Below are 18035 nucleotides of genomic sequence, written 5' to 3'. Positions count from 1 at the left end.
AATATTTTTTGATATTTTCAAGTTAAGAAAAGTCTCAAAAAACTTTTTTATGTTTACTCAATAGGGAAAAGCATCTGGACTAAGCTTCAAAGAGAAGCTGTAGATGACTCAAAGGAAATTTTGTAAGATTTTAAACAAGTCAGAGACGTTTCCAAGGTTTTCCACATCCTTGGGTGTGTCCAAGGCCAAGCTGGACCCTGGGACAGTGGCAGGTGTCCCTGCCCATGGCAGGGGTGGGAATGGGATGAACTTTAAGGTCTCTTCCAACCCAAACCATTCCATAATTCCAATTTATGCCCAGACGTTTTCAGGTAAGAAAGAACAACTGATAAATATCTTGAAAGCCATTTACTTAATACACTTTATCACCTGCAACACTCAAAGTATGTTCAGTTGAACTTGCCTCAAGTTCCTAAAAGTCAGGGAACATTTAACCAAGCTGTATTTTCAGACGTGCTCTAAAAACCCCTGCAAAACCCTGATTGTGCCTCACACACACACATCTACCATGCATTTGTTACGCCAGCCTGCACAAAGCCCCTTTATTCTCCCCTCCCAAGAATATTCACACACTTCCAAAGCCCTGGCGAATCCCGTACCAGTGTTTGCACCATGTGTGGCCTCTGCAGCCTCAAGCTCTTCACGGCTTGGAACACGTCCAGGAGCCCCTCGGCCTTCACCCGCTCCAGGATGTTGCTCAGCGCTATGAAGGTTCCCGTCCTCCCCGCTCCAGCACTGCAACGAAAACACGTTTGTTTGGCACGAACTGGGATGGAAGTGGGCAGCAGAGGAGTGACAGGGGCACAGAACACGGGGAGGGGGCTCACCTGCAGTGCACAGTGATGGGGTGGTTCCCTGTCTGCTGCTGCTGCTTCTGCACAGCTGCAATGAGGTCGATCATGCCCTTCCCTTCGGCGGGAATCCCGATCTCCGGCCACCCATGGAAGTGGAACTGCCTGACCAGCCTGCTCTGCTTCTCCTGGTTGCTCTGCCGGCAGGAAAACACCATGCAGCCACTCGTTACTCCCCAGCGGAAACACAATTCCCGCCTGGAATATCATCAGCAGCGATTCTGCGCTGCTACAGGAGAGCGTTTGCAACCTGGTCCGTAACACGTTAATGACCTCGGTGATCTTATCTCCAGTAATATTCCGTGATTCTATCCTGGCAGGTCTGTTTCTATATCCCCCACCCAACTGATGATTTCTCCCTACAATTTTCCTTTGGTTTGCACAGCTCTTTCCTCTGGGAAGGATTTAGGATACACTGGAAGTGTCCAAGGGCAGGTTGGAGAAACCTGGGATAATGGGAGGTGTCCCTGCCCACGGCAGGAGGTGGAGCGAGATGAGTTTTAAGGTCCCTTCCAACCCAAACCAATCTGGGATTTTGTGAAAAATCTTGAATGAAATTTTCTTTGATACCTATGTGGGAGTTGCCAAAAAAAAAATCTAGGAATAACAGCAACAACAAAACAGTTAAAAAAACCCCAAACCCACCCCCAATTTTGCAACCACCTGTTTCGCTGATCGGAATTTTCAGGGACTTTAAGCAAAATTACTTCATATAAGCTTCCTCTTAACGCCAGCTTTTGATTAACCACACTTAAGTTTAGACAGCAATCCCAGAATTTAAGATACATAACAGGATTTGTAAATACCTTCCGATGGGAAAAATAAACAACAACAAAAAAAACCGCTGGAATTTTCAAGGATTACCTGATTATACGTCACCAGGAAGTCCCTCACACTGATGGCATCCATCAGGCTGTCACTCTTGATCTCCACCGTGATCTCTCCGTGAGTCACAGAGCCCTCTGATGGCCAGTACTGGCAGCATTTTTCCTGCAAAATCCAGAGAATTGCAAACATTCCTTGATTTTTTTTTTTTTTATTTTTTCCTCACATTTACCTACATTGTCATGAATCTCTGGTATAAGAAGCGACATCCAGCAGGATAAGCGGGTTCTGAACACTAAGGACACAGTGATAAAATGTTTCTTGAATAGAAAGCATCATGATGCCAAGGGCTCAGGAGGCCCAGAGAGCAAATATTGCTTCAAAACAGGAATTTAAAGATTCCTGAAAGCAAAGCAATGTTGTTAAAAAGCTCCCAAAACCACCAAGAAAACACATTTCACAACACCCTTACTGAACCCAGAATTTTCAAGCTGCAGCACAGGATTCTTTCATTAACTAATGACATTATTTCTCATATTTAAATCAAATAATGAACTAATCCTTGCATTTAAATCAAATTAGGACAGGCACAGAATGAGCAACGGGAGCTTTTACCGGGACAAATGGGATAGAAGTTTACACAAAAGCTTGTTCCCAAATCCCAAAACTCTGTCCCGTGTCAGGCATCCCTTGATGCGAACCGGAAGCTTTCGAAAATCACAATATTCCGCAGGTTTTTTTGTGTTCCCTGACAATTCCAGAAAAAGCAGCAACGCTGCCCCACACCAAAGAGTGAAGCAAGTGCTCAAAACCAACTTGGATTGCTGGAATTTTTAGGAAAAAAAGAAATTTCTGCAGCAGCGAGCGCTCACGGTTTGCGGGCGGGAAGGGGAAGCGTGGGGCTGCAGGATGGGCACCTACCTGCTCCCTCTCCTGGACCTCGGTGAGCATCACGATGGTGTGGCACTTCCACTCCCACACCATCCTCCAGAAATCCTCCACCGTGTGAGGCAGGGGGCCCTGGGTGGCAATGAAATAATCCTTCTGCCGGTATCCCTGCGGGAAGAGAGCGGGAGCACACGGGGGACGGGGACAGGGCTGTGGTCACACGGACGTCACGGCTCAAATGGGGGCTTCTCTCCCAGGGAATGGCCTCGGGTTGCACCGGGGAAGGCTGAAGTTGGATATCAGGGGAAGTTTCCCCACAGAAAGTGTTGTCGGTGCCCAGGGCGGTGGTGAAATCCCCATCCCTGGAGGGATTTAAAAATCCATGTGGATGTGGCACTTGGGGACATGGGGCAGTGGTGGCCTTGGCAGTGCTGTGGAATGGTTGGACTCGATGATCCAAGAGGGCTTTTCCAGCCTCAGTGATTCTGTGATTCTCCCCCAAACTGACAATCCTCAAGTGAGTATTTCCAGTCATGTCTGAGGGGATGAGATTCTGCAGGTCCAGATTTCACAAGACCATCACAACAGCTGCTCCCAGCTTTTCTCTAGAATTAACTTCTTCCTCCAGCCCAGTTTTATTTCACAGAATCTATGAGGTTGGAAAAGACACCTGGAGATCATGGAGTCCAACCTGTGACCCAGCACCAAGGCACTGAGGACCACATCCAGCCTTTCCTCTTTTCCATGCCGGTGTGACCTGTAGGGAATCCACAACCCTCAGGCACTAACGTGGTTTTACTGCTTAAGGGCGTGATTCATTCTCGTATTTCAACAAAAACAAGACACAGTCCCGTGTTACTCAGCTTCCAACAGGAAGTTGGGAAGAAAGCTTGGAATTCATCCAGCTCTGCCCAAGTGAAGCCCGGCTTTGCCAAACACTGTGACAGCTTTTCCCTGTGCCCAACACTGACTCTTCTGTTTCTCAAAAAAGCAAATATTTACACGTGTTTACCTGACCCAGAGAATGGAACCACTGCCTGTCCTTCGCACAGCTAATTTGTTTGGTCGGAATTTAACAAAAGGTTTCGTTTATGAATCTTACAACAAGGTTGAAATTGCACAACCATTTAAATGGAATTTAAAATCGCCAGATATGAAATTAATTTGGAAACTCCCATAAACAAAGCCCAGGTTCTTTGTGAGCCAAGCTGATTGTGTCTCTTTAAAAAGACCTGTCAGGACCAGCAAAATCTCTGCTTTGAAAAGGAAATGCATGGAAATGTTGTATACTTACATCTATGAAGGAAGCATTGATGTAGTCTGTGTACTCCTGCCCTCTTTTCATGGACAGAATCACTCTGTTAAAATCATCTGGGAAAAAAAAAGTCTGGGTTTAGTTCTGAGTCCAGTTAAAAAAGTCTAGTCTTAAAATTAAGTCCAACTGCACATGGAAGAACAAACCCCACCAAATCTTTTCTGTGAAATGTTCATTTCCAGGTGCAAACGTGGCAGTGCTGCTCAGATGGTGCAAGGAGTCACACAGAAAAGGGGTGGTTTAAAAGGTGAAACTGAATGGTTTAATTCAAAATGCCCTGTTGTAACAGATTTTAGGATGGTTCAGTAAAACCCCAAACCACTGAATTTTTTACAGACGACAGTGTGTAAGGGGAGCCGTGTTCTGAGCTGAGCTGGATCACAGATCCAGGGAGTGTTCCCGACCAGGGACTTCTGGCACTTTTTCCGGAGGTGAGAAGCTGGGCTCTTACAGGGGATGATCTGGATGACTCTCGCTTTCTTCATGTTGGCTGGAAGGTTGCCAGTCCTCATGTTCTCCTTCATGATGCGGACGTTGGTCAGCTTCTGCACAAAGCACAGGGAGGGTGAGCGGGCAGGGCCGGGCTCGGGGCGCTCAGCGCTCCCCGCGCTCCCCGGTGACTTCAACGGCTAAAAACCACTGCCACGGCCACAGGGAGCCCCAAGCCACTCCACTCTCCTGGCTATAAGAATTAAGAAGGAATAACAGTCACTGAATCCCAGAGTGGTTTGGGTGGGAAAGGACTTTAAATCCCATCCAGTGCCACCCCTGCCACAGGCAGGGACACCGTCCACCATCCCTGGCTTTGGGCACTGCCAGGGATCCAGGGGCAGCCACAACTTCTCTAGGCACCCTGTGCCCACCCTCCCATATCCCATCTAGTCCTCCTTCCCTCAATACTGTTGATTTTTGAATTCATTGCTCTATCAACAAACTTATTTTTGCACCATTTTCTTTACCCAGTTCCCAATTTCTGGTTAAATTAATCCTTTAAAGCAAAGAGGGAACTCCAGTTAACACCCGGATGTCAATTAATACTTCAAACAAAACAAATATTTTGCCATACAGAAAATCATAGAAGAATGCTAACTATTCCTTCAGGGAACTAAAGTAATTTTAACAATGATCACACACAGCTAGTGTGGTTTTCTTCATCTGGGGTTTCTCCACTGATAAGAAATGTGGTTTTTTGGGGGTTTTTTGAGGTTTTTCTCCTGACAGTCTGGACCAGCCCTGTAAACTTCCTGCTGTTAGTCACCTTGGAGCTAACAATCCCACTGGGATGCAGATTGGGAGCACCTAATCCAGATTCCTCTTGCAGCGTTATCTGATCTGGCAACCTGCACCAGGACCCAGAGAATCGCTCCACTTTTCTTTTATAAGCAAAAAAAAATATTCAGGGAAAAGCCATGGAATGACACAGCTCTGAATGAGGGAATTAGATCAGAACCTGAATTTAAGGAACAGGATGTTCAGCAAGGCCCCATTCACAACAACCACCCCAAATAAAACAACTCCTTCCCTTTTCTGCACCTTTAAGGTTACACTTTTATCCTCTTGGTTTACATCTTGGAAACCCCTTGGGAAGGATTTCCATACTTACTTTAAATTCCTCTTCCAGCCCTATTTTGACCAGGTTTGGGGCTGCGTTGTGGGAGGTCTGGAGGTGTTTTTCCAGGGATGACACATCCAGCTCTGTGTCACCATAGAGGTAGTACTCGAGTAAGGCTTGGTAAATGAAGGAATATTGCATCTGGAAGGGACAGAGGGGAAGATGAAGGCAGGGAAATGAGGAATTCTGGGACTTATTTAAAAATCACAGAATGGTTTGGGTTGGAAAGGAACTTAAATTCCATTCAGTGCCACCCCTACCATGGCAGGGACACCTTCCACTGTCCCAGGCTGCTCCCAGCCCCAGTGTCCAACCTGGCCTTGGGCACTGCCAGGGATCCAGGGGCAGCCACAGCTGCTCTGGGAATTCCATCCCAGCTCCTCCCCACCCTCAGGGAACAATTCCTTCCCAATATCCCATCCATCCCTGCACTCTGGCAGCTCAAAACCACTGCTCCTTGTCTTGTCGCCATTTGGTGACAACCGCCTAACTATTAAAATAATGGTAATAATTAGAAATTATTCTGCTAAACCAGAGCTTTCCTGCTTTGCTCACATTTACCCTCACGTTCTCTGACATTCCACTCCTGTTTGCATGGGAAAACCAGGAAATGACTCCTAAAAACAAAGTGGTTTACAGTGGTCTTCTCCCCCACCCCACATCCCTCACTGGGCTTTGTGCACTTTTGAATTAGAGAATCCCAGAACGGTTTGGGTTGGAAAAGACCTTCAAACTCATCCTGTTCCACCCCCTGCCACGGGCAGGGACACCTCCCACTAATCCCACGTCGCTCCAAGCAACTTGGACCTTTTCCAGTTGTCCAAGAGCACGGGACACACTGGGCTGCACAACAGAGCGGGAATACGGCAGGAGAAATCGGGATTTCGGGTGATTTACGTGCGCTCACATCGGTCTGAACCATCTGCGGGCGCTGGTTGCGGATCCTGCAGACGAACTCGAACACGTCCACCTTCTGCTCGGCGTGCATCATGTCGATGATGGCGTCGATGACGATGAAGGTGCCCGTGCGCCCCACGCCAGCGCTTGGGAGGGAACAAACACACAGAGATCTCCATGGAACCTCCCCAGCCTGCAGGAATTGCTGCAGCAGCGAGCCTCGTGCTCGCACCGGACCGCGATACTCGCCGGGAAACCTCAAACCTCACGGAATCGTTAAGGTTGGAAAAGCTGTTGCAGATCCTTGAGTCCAAGGGTTCCCCCCATGTCCCCAAGGACTCTTAAATCCCTCCAGGGATGAAGTTCCATCCCTGTGGCCTGTCCCAATGCCTGGTCACCCTTTCAGCGAGGAATTATTTCCCAATATCCAATCTAAACCTCCCTCTTTTTCATTTAACAAGGGCAGCAAAAAATGAGAGGTGTTTTTAGCATAAAAAACCCATCTCTGCCCATCAGAATTATATTTAAAAAGACATCTGAAAGAACAATCTGCTTGACCATCTCTAATAATTCAGGTTAGGAGAAAATTTTAATTATTCTTTCGGTGATTTTTAGCTCCACGTTTCCCAACGTTGCAGTCCTTAAACACTTCTTGGTCTTTATATCCTTAAAAGCCACGAGAGGGAGCACGACCATTAGAAATGACAAAATTCCAGCGTCTTTCAGCTCTTCCTTCCAGAGGAAAAGGGCATGGCATCCTGTACTGGTCATGAGTGGCTCTCCTTTACCCTCTGGGTTTGCTTGGCTGCAGTGGCCACAAACACCTCCAGGAACACGATAAAAAATTCTCCCCTCCCCTCACGGGCTCAAAAATACAAAGCAATTCTCAGCAAGGCAACGTCAAGTTTTCAGTAACAGCAGAAAAGAAAAGAGGATTGTATTTACAGTACAATTATTTCGTTTCCACACACGCCTTACCAGCAGGGAAACCAAAGCCCACGAGCTCCACTATTCCAGAGGAGATGGAGATTCCCTTCCCTCTTCCCTTCCATCCACCCATGTGGGCCCTCTGGCACCACAAGGAATCCCCCTCATGCCCTAATGTCTTAATTCTCACTTTAAAGGGATTGTTCTCCTCCTGAGAGCCCTGGAAGCCACCTCTGAGCATGGATGTGCCCTCCCCATTCTCGCTTGGCCCTCACTGCTCCATCCTGGGAGGTTTCAGCCCAGTTCAGCTTCCTCACTTCCCTTTCCAGCCACAATCCCTTTCCACACATTCCTGTTCCCTCCCAGAGTTCCCTGAGCAGACCAGCTCTGGATTCCATCCCTGCTAAAGCTGGTGATTTCCCCACCCTGGACATCCTTGGAAGCTCCCTGGGTGTCTCCATCCTCAGCCTGCTTTGTGGCATCCCTTACTCAGCTATTCCTCAAAGTCCCTCTCTGAAAAACCTCTATTATTTCTAAAAATACCCAATTCTACCCATCAAAAAAATTATATTTCTAAAAAAAAAAAAAAAAACAACACAACCCTATTTCTAAAAGCTCACAGAACACAAGAATTGGCAGAAAACCCTGCCACTCCTCATTTTCACTCCTGGACTTCCAAATGCCAAATCGGTGCTTTATTCACTTCCGAAACATCACTGGAGAGGTTCTGGCCGGAGTGGCTGGGCCAGGTTTTTCTCCAGGCTCCCTAAAAATGGATGATTACTCACTGCTGATGGGCTTCCCTTTCCTTTTCCCAACAATTCGCTGGTGTCACATCCTGACGGAAGTTCAGTGTCACCTCTGTCCTCCCTGATTTCTGACCCGGACACACAACGGCTCTGCTGGCCCTTTAGATTTAAATCTCTGCAGGTATTTAGGGAATTATCTTGGATTTTCCTTGCTTTTGTCTTTCTTTCTGCTGGTTAAACCAAGCACAGCATTTCCTGCTGCTGCCAAATAAAGCTCAAACCCAGAACGAGACTCCACACACAGCAAAGGGCTGTAAAAATATTCTCAGCTGAGACAACTTCAATCTACTTTTCCTATCTAAATGTTTTTTTTTTTTTTTCTTTTTTTTCCAAGCCTTTTATTCATGACACCTGGGAGAGAAGGTGAATCCCAGCAGGACTAACACCCTATTTTTCACTAGCACGTATTTCCAGGGAGTATTTCCAGCAAGGAAAAAGAGACAAATATAGGAATTTACAAGTTTTTTTTCTTACAAACAAGACTCAGACAGACAAAGCTGCTCTTCTTTCCTTTTCCATCTGCTCTTGTGTTCTATTTATTCTAACCTTGCAATGATAATTGCTCCTGAAAAGCCACTTCTTGCTCAGTGGTAGCTCACAGTTGCTATGGAGGTTAAAATTACTCTCTTCAAAGTGTTTGGGAGTTTGGTTTTAGTTTCATTAAAGATTTCAGCAGTTTAGCAGCAGCCCTTGACAGCAGGATGCGCCTGTGTGAGTGACCAGCGAGTGGGAATTGGTTCTGGATTGGGATGAAGCACGTTTTTAAAACTGCAGCATTTAAGTCTCTTGAATTCGAGTCTTTCTTCCAAACTTCCCAGGCATTTCATGGCTAATTTCCATTTAAAAACTGCGATTTGACTGTGGGAGAAGTGGGGGATGAATTCCCAGAGCAGCACTGAGTGGCAAAGGCCACAGATTTCTATCAGCAGTTTGTTTGTCTGACAAAGAACAGATTTATACCGAACAATGGGGATCCCTCATAAAAAAAAAAAGACCCAGAGAGCAGAACAACAACTTCTGTTTGGTATGAAACTGACAGCAAAGACAGAGCTTTGGAAATTGTTTTCACTCTGGGCTCTCAAAAACTCAGCAGATTATTACCCTTGAATAGAAATATGCGAGTAAATATATCTATAAATATCAATACGTATAGAAATATATATAAAATATACACGAAATCTTTAAAAATAGATTAAAAATTGGTTTAAACAATCTAAATATATATAAATAACTCCAGGCCAAGCCACTAAGAATGGTCTGAGGAGCACATACATACCTACAGTGAACCACAATTGGTCCAGCATGGGCGGGATTCAAGGTTTTGACTTTTTTCAGGAATTTCAGCATGCCAATAGGTGTGAAAGGCACCCCAAAATCCGGCCAGCTGGTGAAGTGGAGCTGTGTGACGAGCCTTGGAGCTTTGCATCCCTCGTGGAGCTGCAGGAACACCAAGACTCTGAGTCTGCCATCTCATTTCTCATGCAAAGAGCCATAAACAAACTGCCATGGTTATTTATGGCTTTATTCCCCACCACACTCCTGGCCTGACTCAAAGATTGGGAGTGTGTGTAAAATGAAAGCACTAAGGAAAAACATCATTTAGAATTAATTTTCAGTGGAATAATCCCAGGACAGGATTGCAAAGAGTGAGACAGACTCTCCCAAACAGATCCAAATTCACTCATTTTTCTATCTGTGCGATTTTTTTTTTTTCCCCCAAAAAAGATCAAGTCCCTGCTCCTGTGCTGGGCGGTCCCAAGGCATCACTGAGCACGGAAATCCAGAACCTCTCCCAACCCATGAACTGCAGTGGATATTCTGCGAGCAGACCCTGCTTCCATGCCCAGGAGAGGCACCACGCCTTTCCCCACTCACGAATTAACTGCCTGCACTCCTTCCAAGCAAATCTTTGGGGTGTGATGAGCCCCGGGAGCAGCCGTGCCCTCACCGACTGCACGCAGAACTTGCGGATGGTGTAATCCACCAGCACGATGCAATCATCCACTGACACACGGATATTCCCGTAGGTCCAGCAGCCCTGGTCAGGCCAGTACTGGAAGCACTTTTCCTGCACAAAAAACACAGGGAATTTTTATCTTCTTTTTGCCAGAGTCGGGATTAAATGTGTGAGAGGGTATTTCTTGTTTGGACTCAGATGTTTATTAATTCTTATCTATGGTACAGTTTTCACAAACCGTGAGTTCTACGGCACTTCCAGCTAACAAAGTAAAAATGGAGCTGTATCTCTCTCTCTACAAGGCCTTTTATGGATAAACTGTCCAATTAAGAAATGACACCTAAATTATTTTTACTTTTAACCCAATAACCAAACACCCCTGGCCCGCAATCTTCTATCCAATTACAAAAAACCACCCAGACCCATGAAGAAGGTGAAAAAGAACGACCCAGCCTCTGCCCTAAATCCTTTATCTTGCTTTATATCTATTACTATATTCTAAACCCTTAAACTCTGAGTTTTGCACCCTGTGATATCACACACTTCTATCCAAACTCCACACCCACAATCCCAGTGCTGTCACTCAGTTTTGGAGCCTGTTCTACAGCCTTAGGTCAATGCAGTGTTTGCCTGGGGGTCAGAGCCTGTCTGCACAGAAAGTCTAAAATTCTCAGTGCCCAGGGCTCCAAGAGGAATTTGAGAACCAAACACAGGGAATTTCATCACCCTGACTCTGCCCTCGCTGCCGAGCACTCACAGCTGGAACCAGGGAAGGTGAGCACAGCTGTGAGTGTGCAGAGCTCCTCAGCTGGCACAACTTCAGCACCCTGCTGCTGCTTCTTAAACTGATGCAGAGAAGGTGAGAACAGCTTTGAATTGTTTTTTAACATACTCAGCCCCCACAGCTTTTGTTTCAGTTTGGCAGCTTTGTTACAGGCTGTCCAGCTGTTGGGACTGCGAGGTCTCCACTCTGTTTTCAAGCTTTAGCTGCAGCCAGTGAGAAATTCAAAGCAGTTCTCCTTTGGCATCATCAGGAATATCCAGATTTAGCAATTCTGGCTGCTCACACTGGGAATTGGCCCTCATGGCCTGGCTTTGCTGTTGGAGCTTCACCAAGCAGCAGTACAAGAGCAGGAAAATCAAGTCCAGGAGGAAAACAAGGAACGCCCGTCCTTAGGGGACAGGAAGGAACAGCAGCACCCTCACAACGAAGCAGCTTTAATTTCTCATGGTTTAGCTGACAAACTGTGTATTTTGACACCTAATACTCAGGAAAATGAACAGTTTTATCTTCATCCCTAACCAATCCCATCCACGAGTGCAGCCTCACACTGGGATAAAACCACGCGAGTTTCCCTTTGGCTCTGGGCTCTGCAGGACACAAGTGGCCATCAGAATTTTCTCCTTGAGATCACCTGATATAAATGGGTACTTTAGACGTGAAAACTACATTTCTGAGTGGGAACTCAGCTGTGCTGACAGGGGCCAGGGCAGGAAGTGGTCAGAAAAGCACCAGGTCAGACCCTGAGCAGCCACACTGCTTTTGGAGCACAGGGGACATCTCAGAGCAGAGTGAAAGCTCTTTACCTCTTTTCTTTCTTTCAGGTTGGTTAACATGACAATAATGGCTGATCTCTGCTCCCAGATCATCCTCCAGAAGTCATTGACTGTTTCCTGCTTGGGTCCTGCGGACAGAACAGGGCAATGCTCAGGAGAGGGGATGGAGCAGATCCCGGAGCAGTCCCACAGCCCTGCTGGGCACCCTCCCAGAGCTGGGTTTGCTACACCTGCACAGATCTGGAATACACCAAATTTGTATATTTATGTATTAAATAACCCCCTCACGTTTTCTTTTACATAATCATGCACCCAAATCTACATTTTTAGAAGGAATCTCCTCTCTGGAAATATCTCTCACAGAATCACAGAATGGTCTGAGTTGGAAAGGACTTTAAAAATAATTTACTTTCCACCCCTGCCATGGCAGGGACACCTTCCACTGTCCCAGGCTGCTCCCAGCCCCAGTGTCCAACCTGGCCTTGGGCAGGGATCCAGGGGCAGCCACAGCTGCTCTGGGCACCCTGTGCCAGGGCCTCAACACCCTCACAGGGGACAATTTCTGCCCAAAATCCCATCTAAATCTCCCCATTTTCAGCTTAAAACCATTCCCTGTGTCTTGTCCCTCCATCCCTTGTCCCCAGCCCTCCTGGAGCCCCTTTAGGCACTGGAAGATTCTCTACCACATTAATTCTTAAATATTATTTTAACTACAGCAGGAGCAACATTTAGAATTCCTACTCTGCAGCTCCTCCCCATGCCAAGGTTCCCTTTGGACCACAACAAACTTGGAATGGTTCATCAGGAGACACCAATTTGGAAGCAGAGAGGGTCTGGAGGGGGAAATGAGCCTCTGCTCAGACCACAACCTGCAGGTCTAGAGGCAGTTGGTCACCTCACACATATTTCAAGTTCATTTCAACTGTAACCTCTGAATCCAGCCTCACACCTGACCACCACCTGCAGCTCAAAATAACCTTTCAAACACATCTATGATTAAATGTGCTCAGCCCTAAGCTAGAGAGGAGAGAGAAATGAGAATGAATTACCTTGTGCTGCAATGAATTTATTCTTTTCTTTATAACCCTGTGGAAATAAATGCCACAGAAGTTAAGAGGTGAAAGGCCAATGTGTGCTAGCAGAGAATCACTTCTTTAATTCCCAAAGTTTGGCCAGCTGTGGGCAACTCTCAACTCACATCTATATATGATGCATTAATGTAGTCTGAAGGTGGGACTCCATCAATTTGGGTCAAGATCACTCTGGAATGATCATCTGAAAAGAAACAAGGACATTGGCAAGTTATTAAATCTGAAATTTCCTTGCAAGCAGGAGGCCTGGAAAAGCACAGAGTTCCCAAAACACAGGCAAGACATGAACAGCATTTCTGACCAGTGAAATCTGTGTTATTTGAGTATTTTCAGCACATGAACACTACCAGCAGCCTGCTCAGTACCAAAATTAATTGTCTGGTAAAAAGAAAAGCAAATATCTTACATGGCAGGATGTTGGGATATCTGTTCTTCTCCCTGTTTTCTTCCTTATTTGCCATTTCAAACGTTCCCTGCACATATCCAGAGGTTAATGACTAGAAAAAAAAAAAATATATATATACACAAAGTGTTAGAAAACAAATAATTCTGACTGCACATGGCTTAGGGAAAATTTGCATCCAACACAACTAAATATATTTCAACTCTTTTCCCCCCCAGTAACTTTAATTCCTCCCCAACAGGCAACTACATCCTGGCAGATGAGTTCAGCCGTTGGGGAGAGGGAAGGGAATGGGTTTTTTTTCCCCTCGGAGATCACAGTTATTTAGCAAATCGTTGAACTCCGAGGCGCTGCCTGGAGCTGCCATCTGCCGCGGTGACGCCGAGCGCGACCACAGCCACCGCCGGCACCCACGCCGGGCTCAGGCACACACACGGGGCTGGGGACACCAAACAGCCAACGCCTCGCTCAGCCCTGCAGGTGAAGGCCCAGCCCTGGGTGAAAAGGAGGAAGGGAAAAAAAAATCTGCGGGTTTTGTACGCGGCGTGAGTTGAGTTCTGCGTGAGCCGAGCGCTGGTGAATTTAGTCTGGCTTAAAAAAAAAACCAAACCCAAACAGTCATGGAGGGCAATAAACCAAAGGACAAAACAGAGAAGAGGGTGAAGATGAAAGCAAGCAGGTGCCCAAGGCAGAGCTTCTCCACAGCTGAGACGCTGCCGCTGCAGATGGACCAAACCAGACCCGGATTTCGAGGAGTTCCTTTAAGTGGACTCCCCAAAGTTCCTTGAACTGAACTCCAAAACCCCCAGGGCCAGCAAGGTGGATCCCACTGAGGTAAAATCCCAGCGGTTTGGGGAGGCACCACCACCTTCACCCACACCCCAGCCCAGTCTGAGTCACACAGGGCAAGGAAAAACGTGGTCAGGGAGGGAGAGCCAAGGCCGGCAGCCCCGCCTGGCTGGCAGAGAGCGGGGCTGGAATTCCCCCCAGAACAGCAGAGGTTGTCAGGGTGACACAGGAGGAGAGGGGGGCACGGGCAGCACTGATCCTCCACCACACAGGAAACTGCGCCCTGCACTTGTGGGTTTGGTCTGCTGGGGCTTCTATGGCACACAAAGCCGTGAATGGAAAAGAAAGGAGGGGAAAAGAGGGCTGAGGAAGAAAGCTGCTTAATTCCTGATGTGAATGAAGCTTATGGCTTGTTATCAGCCCGTTTTGCTGATTAAAGGACATTTATGAAGCACAAAAACTAAATTTTTGTGTAAAAAGGAAGAGTGGAAGGTGTCCTGCCCATGGCAAGGGCTTGGAGCTGGATGATCTTTAGGCTCCTTCCAACCCAAACCATCTCCGACTGTATGAAATAATTACCTTTTTAAACACAATCTCTTCAAACTTAAGTCACTAATTTTTAATCAACAGCCTTAGAAGTTGTGGCTTTTCACGTGAAAAACACACCAAAAGGAATTATCTTTGGCCAAGTCACCTCTCCATGCCCTGCTCCTGACCTCTGCAAGGCCACGGCATCTTCCCAGGAAGCTCCTTGTGGCCCAGAGTGGGTGGTGAGCCCAGAGCAGAGCCCAGCTCCTGCTCCCACCCATGGGGAGGATGTGATTCACCCCGCCTGCTCCTCAGCACATCCTCCCATCGCCCCAAATCACGAGGAGCTGACGAGTCCTGCTGGCCCTGGGTCATCTGCTGCCACCACACCCACCTGTCCCTGCTGGGCAGCAAGCCTAAAATCCCACTGAAGCTTTGAGAGGCTGGACCAACCCAGGATCAGCACAATTCCTCCTTTTTTAGCACTGAACACGCCAAATTTCCTCCTTTTTTTAGCACCAAATGAGCCAAATTTCCTCCTTTTTTTAGCACCAAATGAGCCAAATTTCCTCCTTTTTTTAGCACCAAATGAGCCAAATTTCCTCCTTTTTTTAGCACTGAACAAGCCACAGGGATGTCTTAATCCAGCCAGAATTAAAATTTCAAAAGAAAACTTTCAAAAGGAAGCTTTTCTGTAATTAATCTGAAAATCAAGGCAATAATCCCAAACTTCTAGGGATGATCAACAGAGGTGGGGGCTTTACAGAAAAGAAAAAAAAAAAATTAAATTTTTTTAAATTAAATTTTTAAATTAAATTTTAATTAAATTTTTTAATTAATTTTTTTTTAAATTAAATATTTTTTTTCCTTTTTTTTCCTGTGAAGAAAGAACACGCTGTTCTAGCACCCAATGTTCACAAAGGACTCACATAAAAAAAGGAGTCTCTGCTATTTCATGAGTGTCAAAGGGGTGCAATGCACCTCTTAAGGGTCATTCAGGCTTTAAGGACAAAATCAAAGGTGCTGGAGAGCACCATTAGGCACATATATCTATGAGAAATGTCTTCAAAATCAGGGACTGTCCTCAAAACTCTTTTCTGCCTGCTGGGTGTCTTCATCTTTCAGTGTCTGCTTTATTTTTACCAAAAAAAATCACTCAGGGCCAAACTTCTCAGATTGGTTCACGTGCCTGGGCAGTGCTGGCTCCATTTTCAGCCCAAATTTGTTCCTAATTCCCACTGGAGCTCCTGTAGCTTCATTCCCAGGGATACTTACTGGATAATTGGGACTTAAATAGCCTTGAATAGACACCATTTTGGGGTTCACTTCCTTGACTTGCTAGAGAGAGCTCACATCTCGTGAGTTTGTAATAGATAAAGATAATAAATCTCAGAGTGAGACTTCAAAAACAGTGTCTCCTGAGTTTTATTCATGCTGACCTTGGAGCAGGAAAGAGCCAGGAGCTCCGGCATGTGGGATCAGGCCATGAGGAGTGAGCACAGACCCCTGGAGCATCCCCAGGGCTGGGCTGAGGCACAGAACCAGAGAATCATGGCATGGTTTGGGTTGGAAGGATCTCATAAAGCTCATCCAGTCCCACCCTTCCATGGGCAGAGACACCTTCCACTATCCCAGGGTGCTCCAAGCCCTGTCCAACCTGGCCTTGGACACTTCCAGCCCCCTCAGGCTGAAGCAGACAGGAAAAAAACCCCACATCGAGCATCAACCCCACCACTGCTCATTTTTGGGGATCAAACCCCAGGGTTTGGGTGTGGACAGAATCCCACACGCCCTCACAGCACGGGGCAGAAAATTACCGAAGCAAAGAGCGGTTTAAAAATCAAAGCAGATTGTTTGTTTCACTCTGAACCTCCGAGCAAACGAACCCGGAGAGTCAAAATTCACCGGCGCACCCCGTGTCAAGCTGGTTCTCACTTCCATTTTGTCGGCTTTGATAAGGATTTCCACAATGCTCCCTGTCTGATAAGGCAAAATTCTGTGGTTTAAATTTACCATCGACCAAACTGCAGCTCTAAATATGCTCCCAATTAAGGAGGTAACAACAGCCGGCCTAATCGACACATGCATTGGCTCCCCCTAATCCACGCCTGACATTTAAGCTCCTGCTTTGCTTCTGCTGTGAAGGGGAAGTGAAAAGAAGTCATCAAAAGCCTGGAAAAGGCCCCAAACGCAGAGGAATCCTGCAGGAGCTCAGCACAGACTCCAGGTACAGCTCAAGCCCACGGCCACATTCAGGCTCTGGCACAAAACCCTGCCCAGGGCCAGGCTCAACTGGAGAACCCTGAAAGCTGAGACACCTCCCAAAAACTCTGTGCTGGGGCACGGGAGCCGCAAAGAGGGGAGTGCTGCCGTGGTAACCAAGAGCAAAGAAAGTTGAATTATCGGGAAAAAAGAAGTCAAACCCCACCAGGGCAATGTCAAGGTCACACTGTGTCCTCTCCTCTGAGTACTTCCCACAGAGGTGAAACACCCAGATGCCCTAAAACCCCTCCACCACTATCAAGAAAATCAATGCTAAAGAGATACAGATTCAAAGTTCCTCTCCTCCAGCTTCAGCCAAGCACAAAAGACCTTCTTTACAAGTTAGCAGGAGGCAAACAGCTCAAATAATGCCAATTTAGCATCATAAATCAGTAAAAATTCCAGGTTTTATCCAGATGGAGGATCCCCACACGTGACAGAACCCACAGGAACAGCACCAAACACAAGAATTATTAATACTCGCAGGTGCTTTGGGCTTCCCCCTGTCTTCAGCCATCCACATGTAAAAACTTACATTAAACTCTTCCCTGAAGAGCTTCCCCTCGTCTGCCGAGCGTATCCGGATTTCCTCCTCCAGGTTTTCCACTGGAATAGGGAAATACTTCTTGGGGCCCGAGGGAGACCTGCTGAGCAGCATGACCCGTTGCTGTTCTGTCAGGACAAGGGCAGGATGTGTAAAAGGCACGGCCAGAGCCAGAGATTTTCCAAACACAAATTAACCTTGACGCTGAAAGATGCCAAAACTTCTAACCACGACACTGCGAGGTGACAAAGGCGATTTAAAGGAAATTAAAGCACCAAATCATAGGCCAGGGGGTTGCTTTGGGAACATAATGATATCAAGAAGAACCACTACAGGTGAAATCCATGATTTCTCTATTTACACTGGATTAAAAAGTGACCAAGTCTTACTCAGAAAAGGAGAAGGTTCTTTCTGCTGACAGGGCGAGGACAGCGTTTGGCACCTATCACCAAGGAGACGCTGCGAGATTATTTCATTTTGAGGGGAAATAATGATGATAATAATAAAAAATAATTTATCTTTAACTTGGCAGCCTACAGAAAACCGTGCCCCGAGAGGAGCTGCTGCCCCTGTGCACAGGAACAACCCAGCAGGAAGCTGATGGGTATTTTTAGGGTTTTGACTTTCCCTCCGACTGCCACCCTCTTTGACTCGCTCATCACTTCACACATGGCCAAGTGGGACTGACACAAACCACGGAGTGAACATTTTATCTTTAACTTTATCGTTTTTCTCTGGGTTGTGGTTTAAACAGCTTGCCCCAGCCCTCCAAGGTTTGAG

At 46.7% G+C, this 18035-nt stretch overlaps 1 protein-coding gene across 9 annotated transcripts in view; it reads right to left on the bottom strand.

The window, feature by feature from the left end:
• Positions 1-18035, bottom strand: part of PTPRE (protein tyrosine phosphatase receptor type E) — a 90491-nt gene that overhangs the window by 4141 nt on the left and 68315 nt on the right. For all 9 annotated transcript variants that reach the window (XM_058421493.1, XM_058421492.1, XM_040070944.1 and 6 more), the window contains 15 exons: positions 17247-17383; positions 13136-13226; positions 12837-12913; positions 12688-12724; positions 11669-11766; positions 10073-10192; positions 9401-9561; positions 6399-6534; positions 5483-5632; positions 4331-4424; positions 3859-3935; positions 2598-2732; positions 1716-1841; positions 828-988; positions 600-735 (listed from right to left, as the gene is read on the bottom strand). In XM_058421493.1, coding sequence (XP_058277476.1) covers positions 600-735; positions 828-988; positions 1716-1841; positions 2598-2732; positions 3859-3935; positions 4331-4424; positions 5483-5632; positions 6399-6534; positions 9401-9561; positions 10073-10192; positions 11669-11766; positions 12688-12724; positions 12837-12913; positions 13136-13226; positions 17247-17383 — 1736 coding nt within the window. The remainder of the gene's footprint in view (positions 1-599; positions 736-827; positions 989-1715; positions 1842-2597; positions 2733-3858; positions 3936-4330; positions 4425-5482; positions 5633-6398; positions 6535-9400; positions 9562-10072; positions 10193-11668; positions 11767-12687; positions 12725-12836; positions 12914-13135; positions 13227-17246; positions 17384-18035) is intronic.

This window comes from Hirundo rustica, chromosome 8 (genome assembly GCF_015227805.2).
Source record: "Hirundo rustica isolate bHirRus1 chromosome 8, bHirRus1.pri.v3, whole genome shotgun sequence".
NCBI lineage: Eukaryota > Metazoa > Chordata > Aves > Passeriformes > Hirundinidae > Hirundo > Hirundo rustica.
This window is presented reverse-complemented; position numbering and strand designations above follow the sequence as displayed.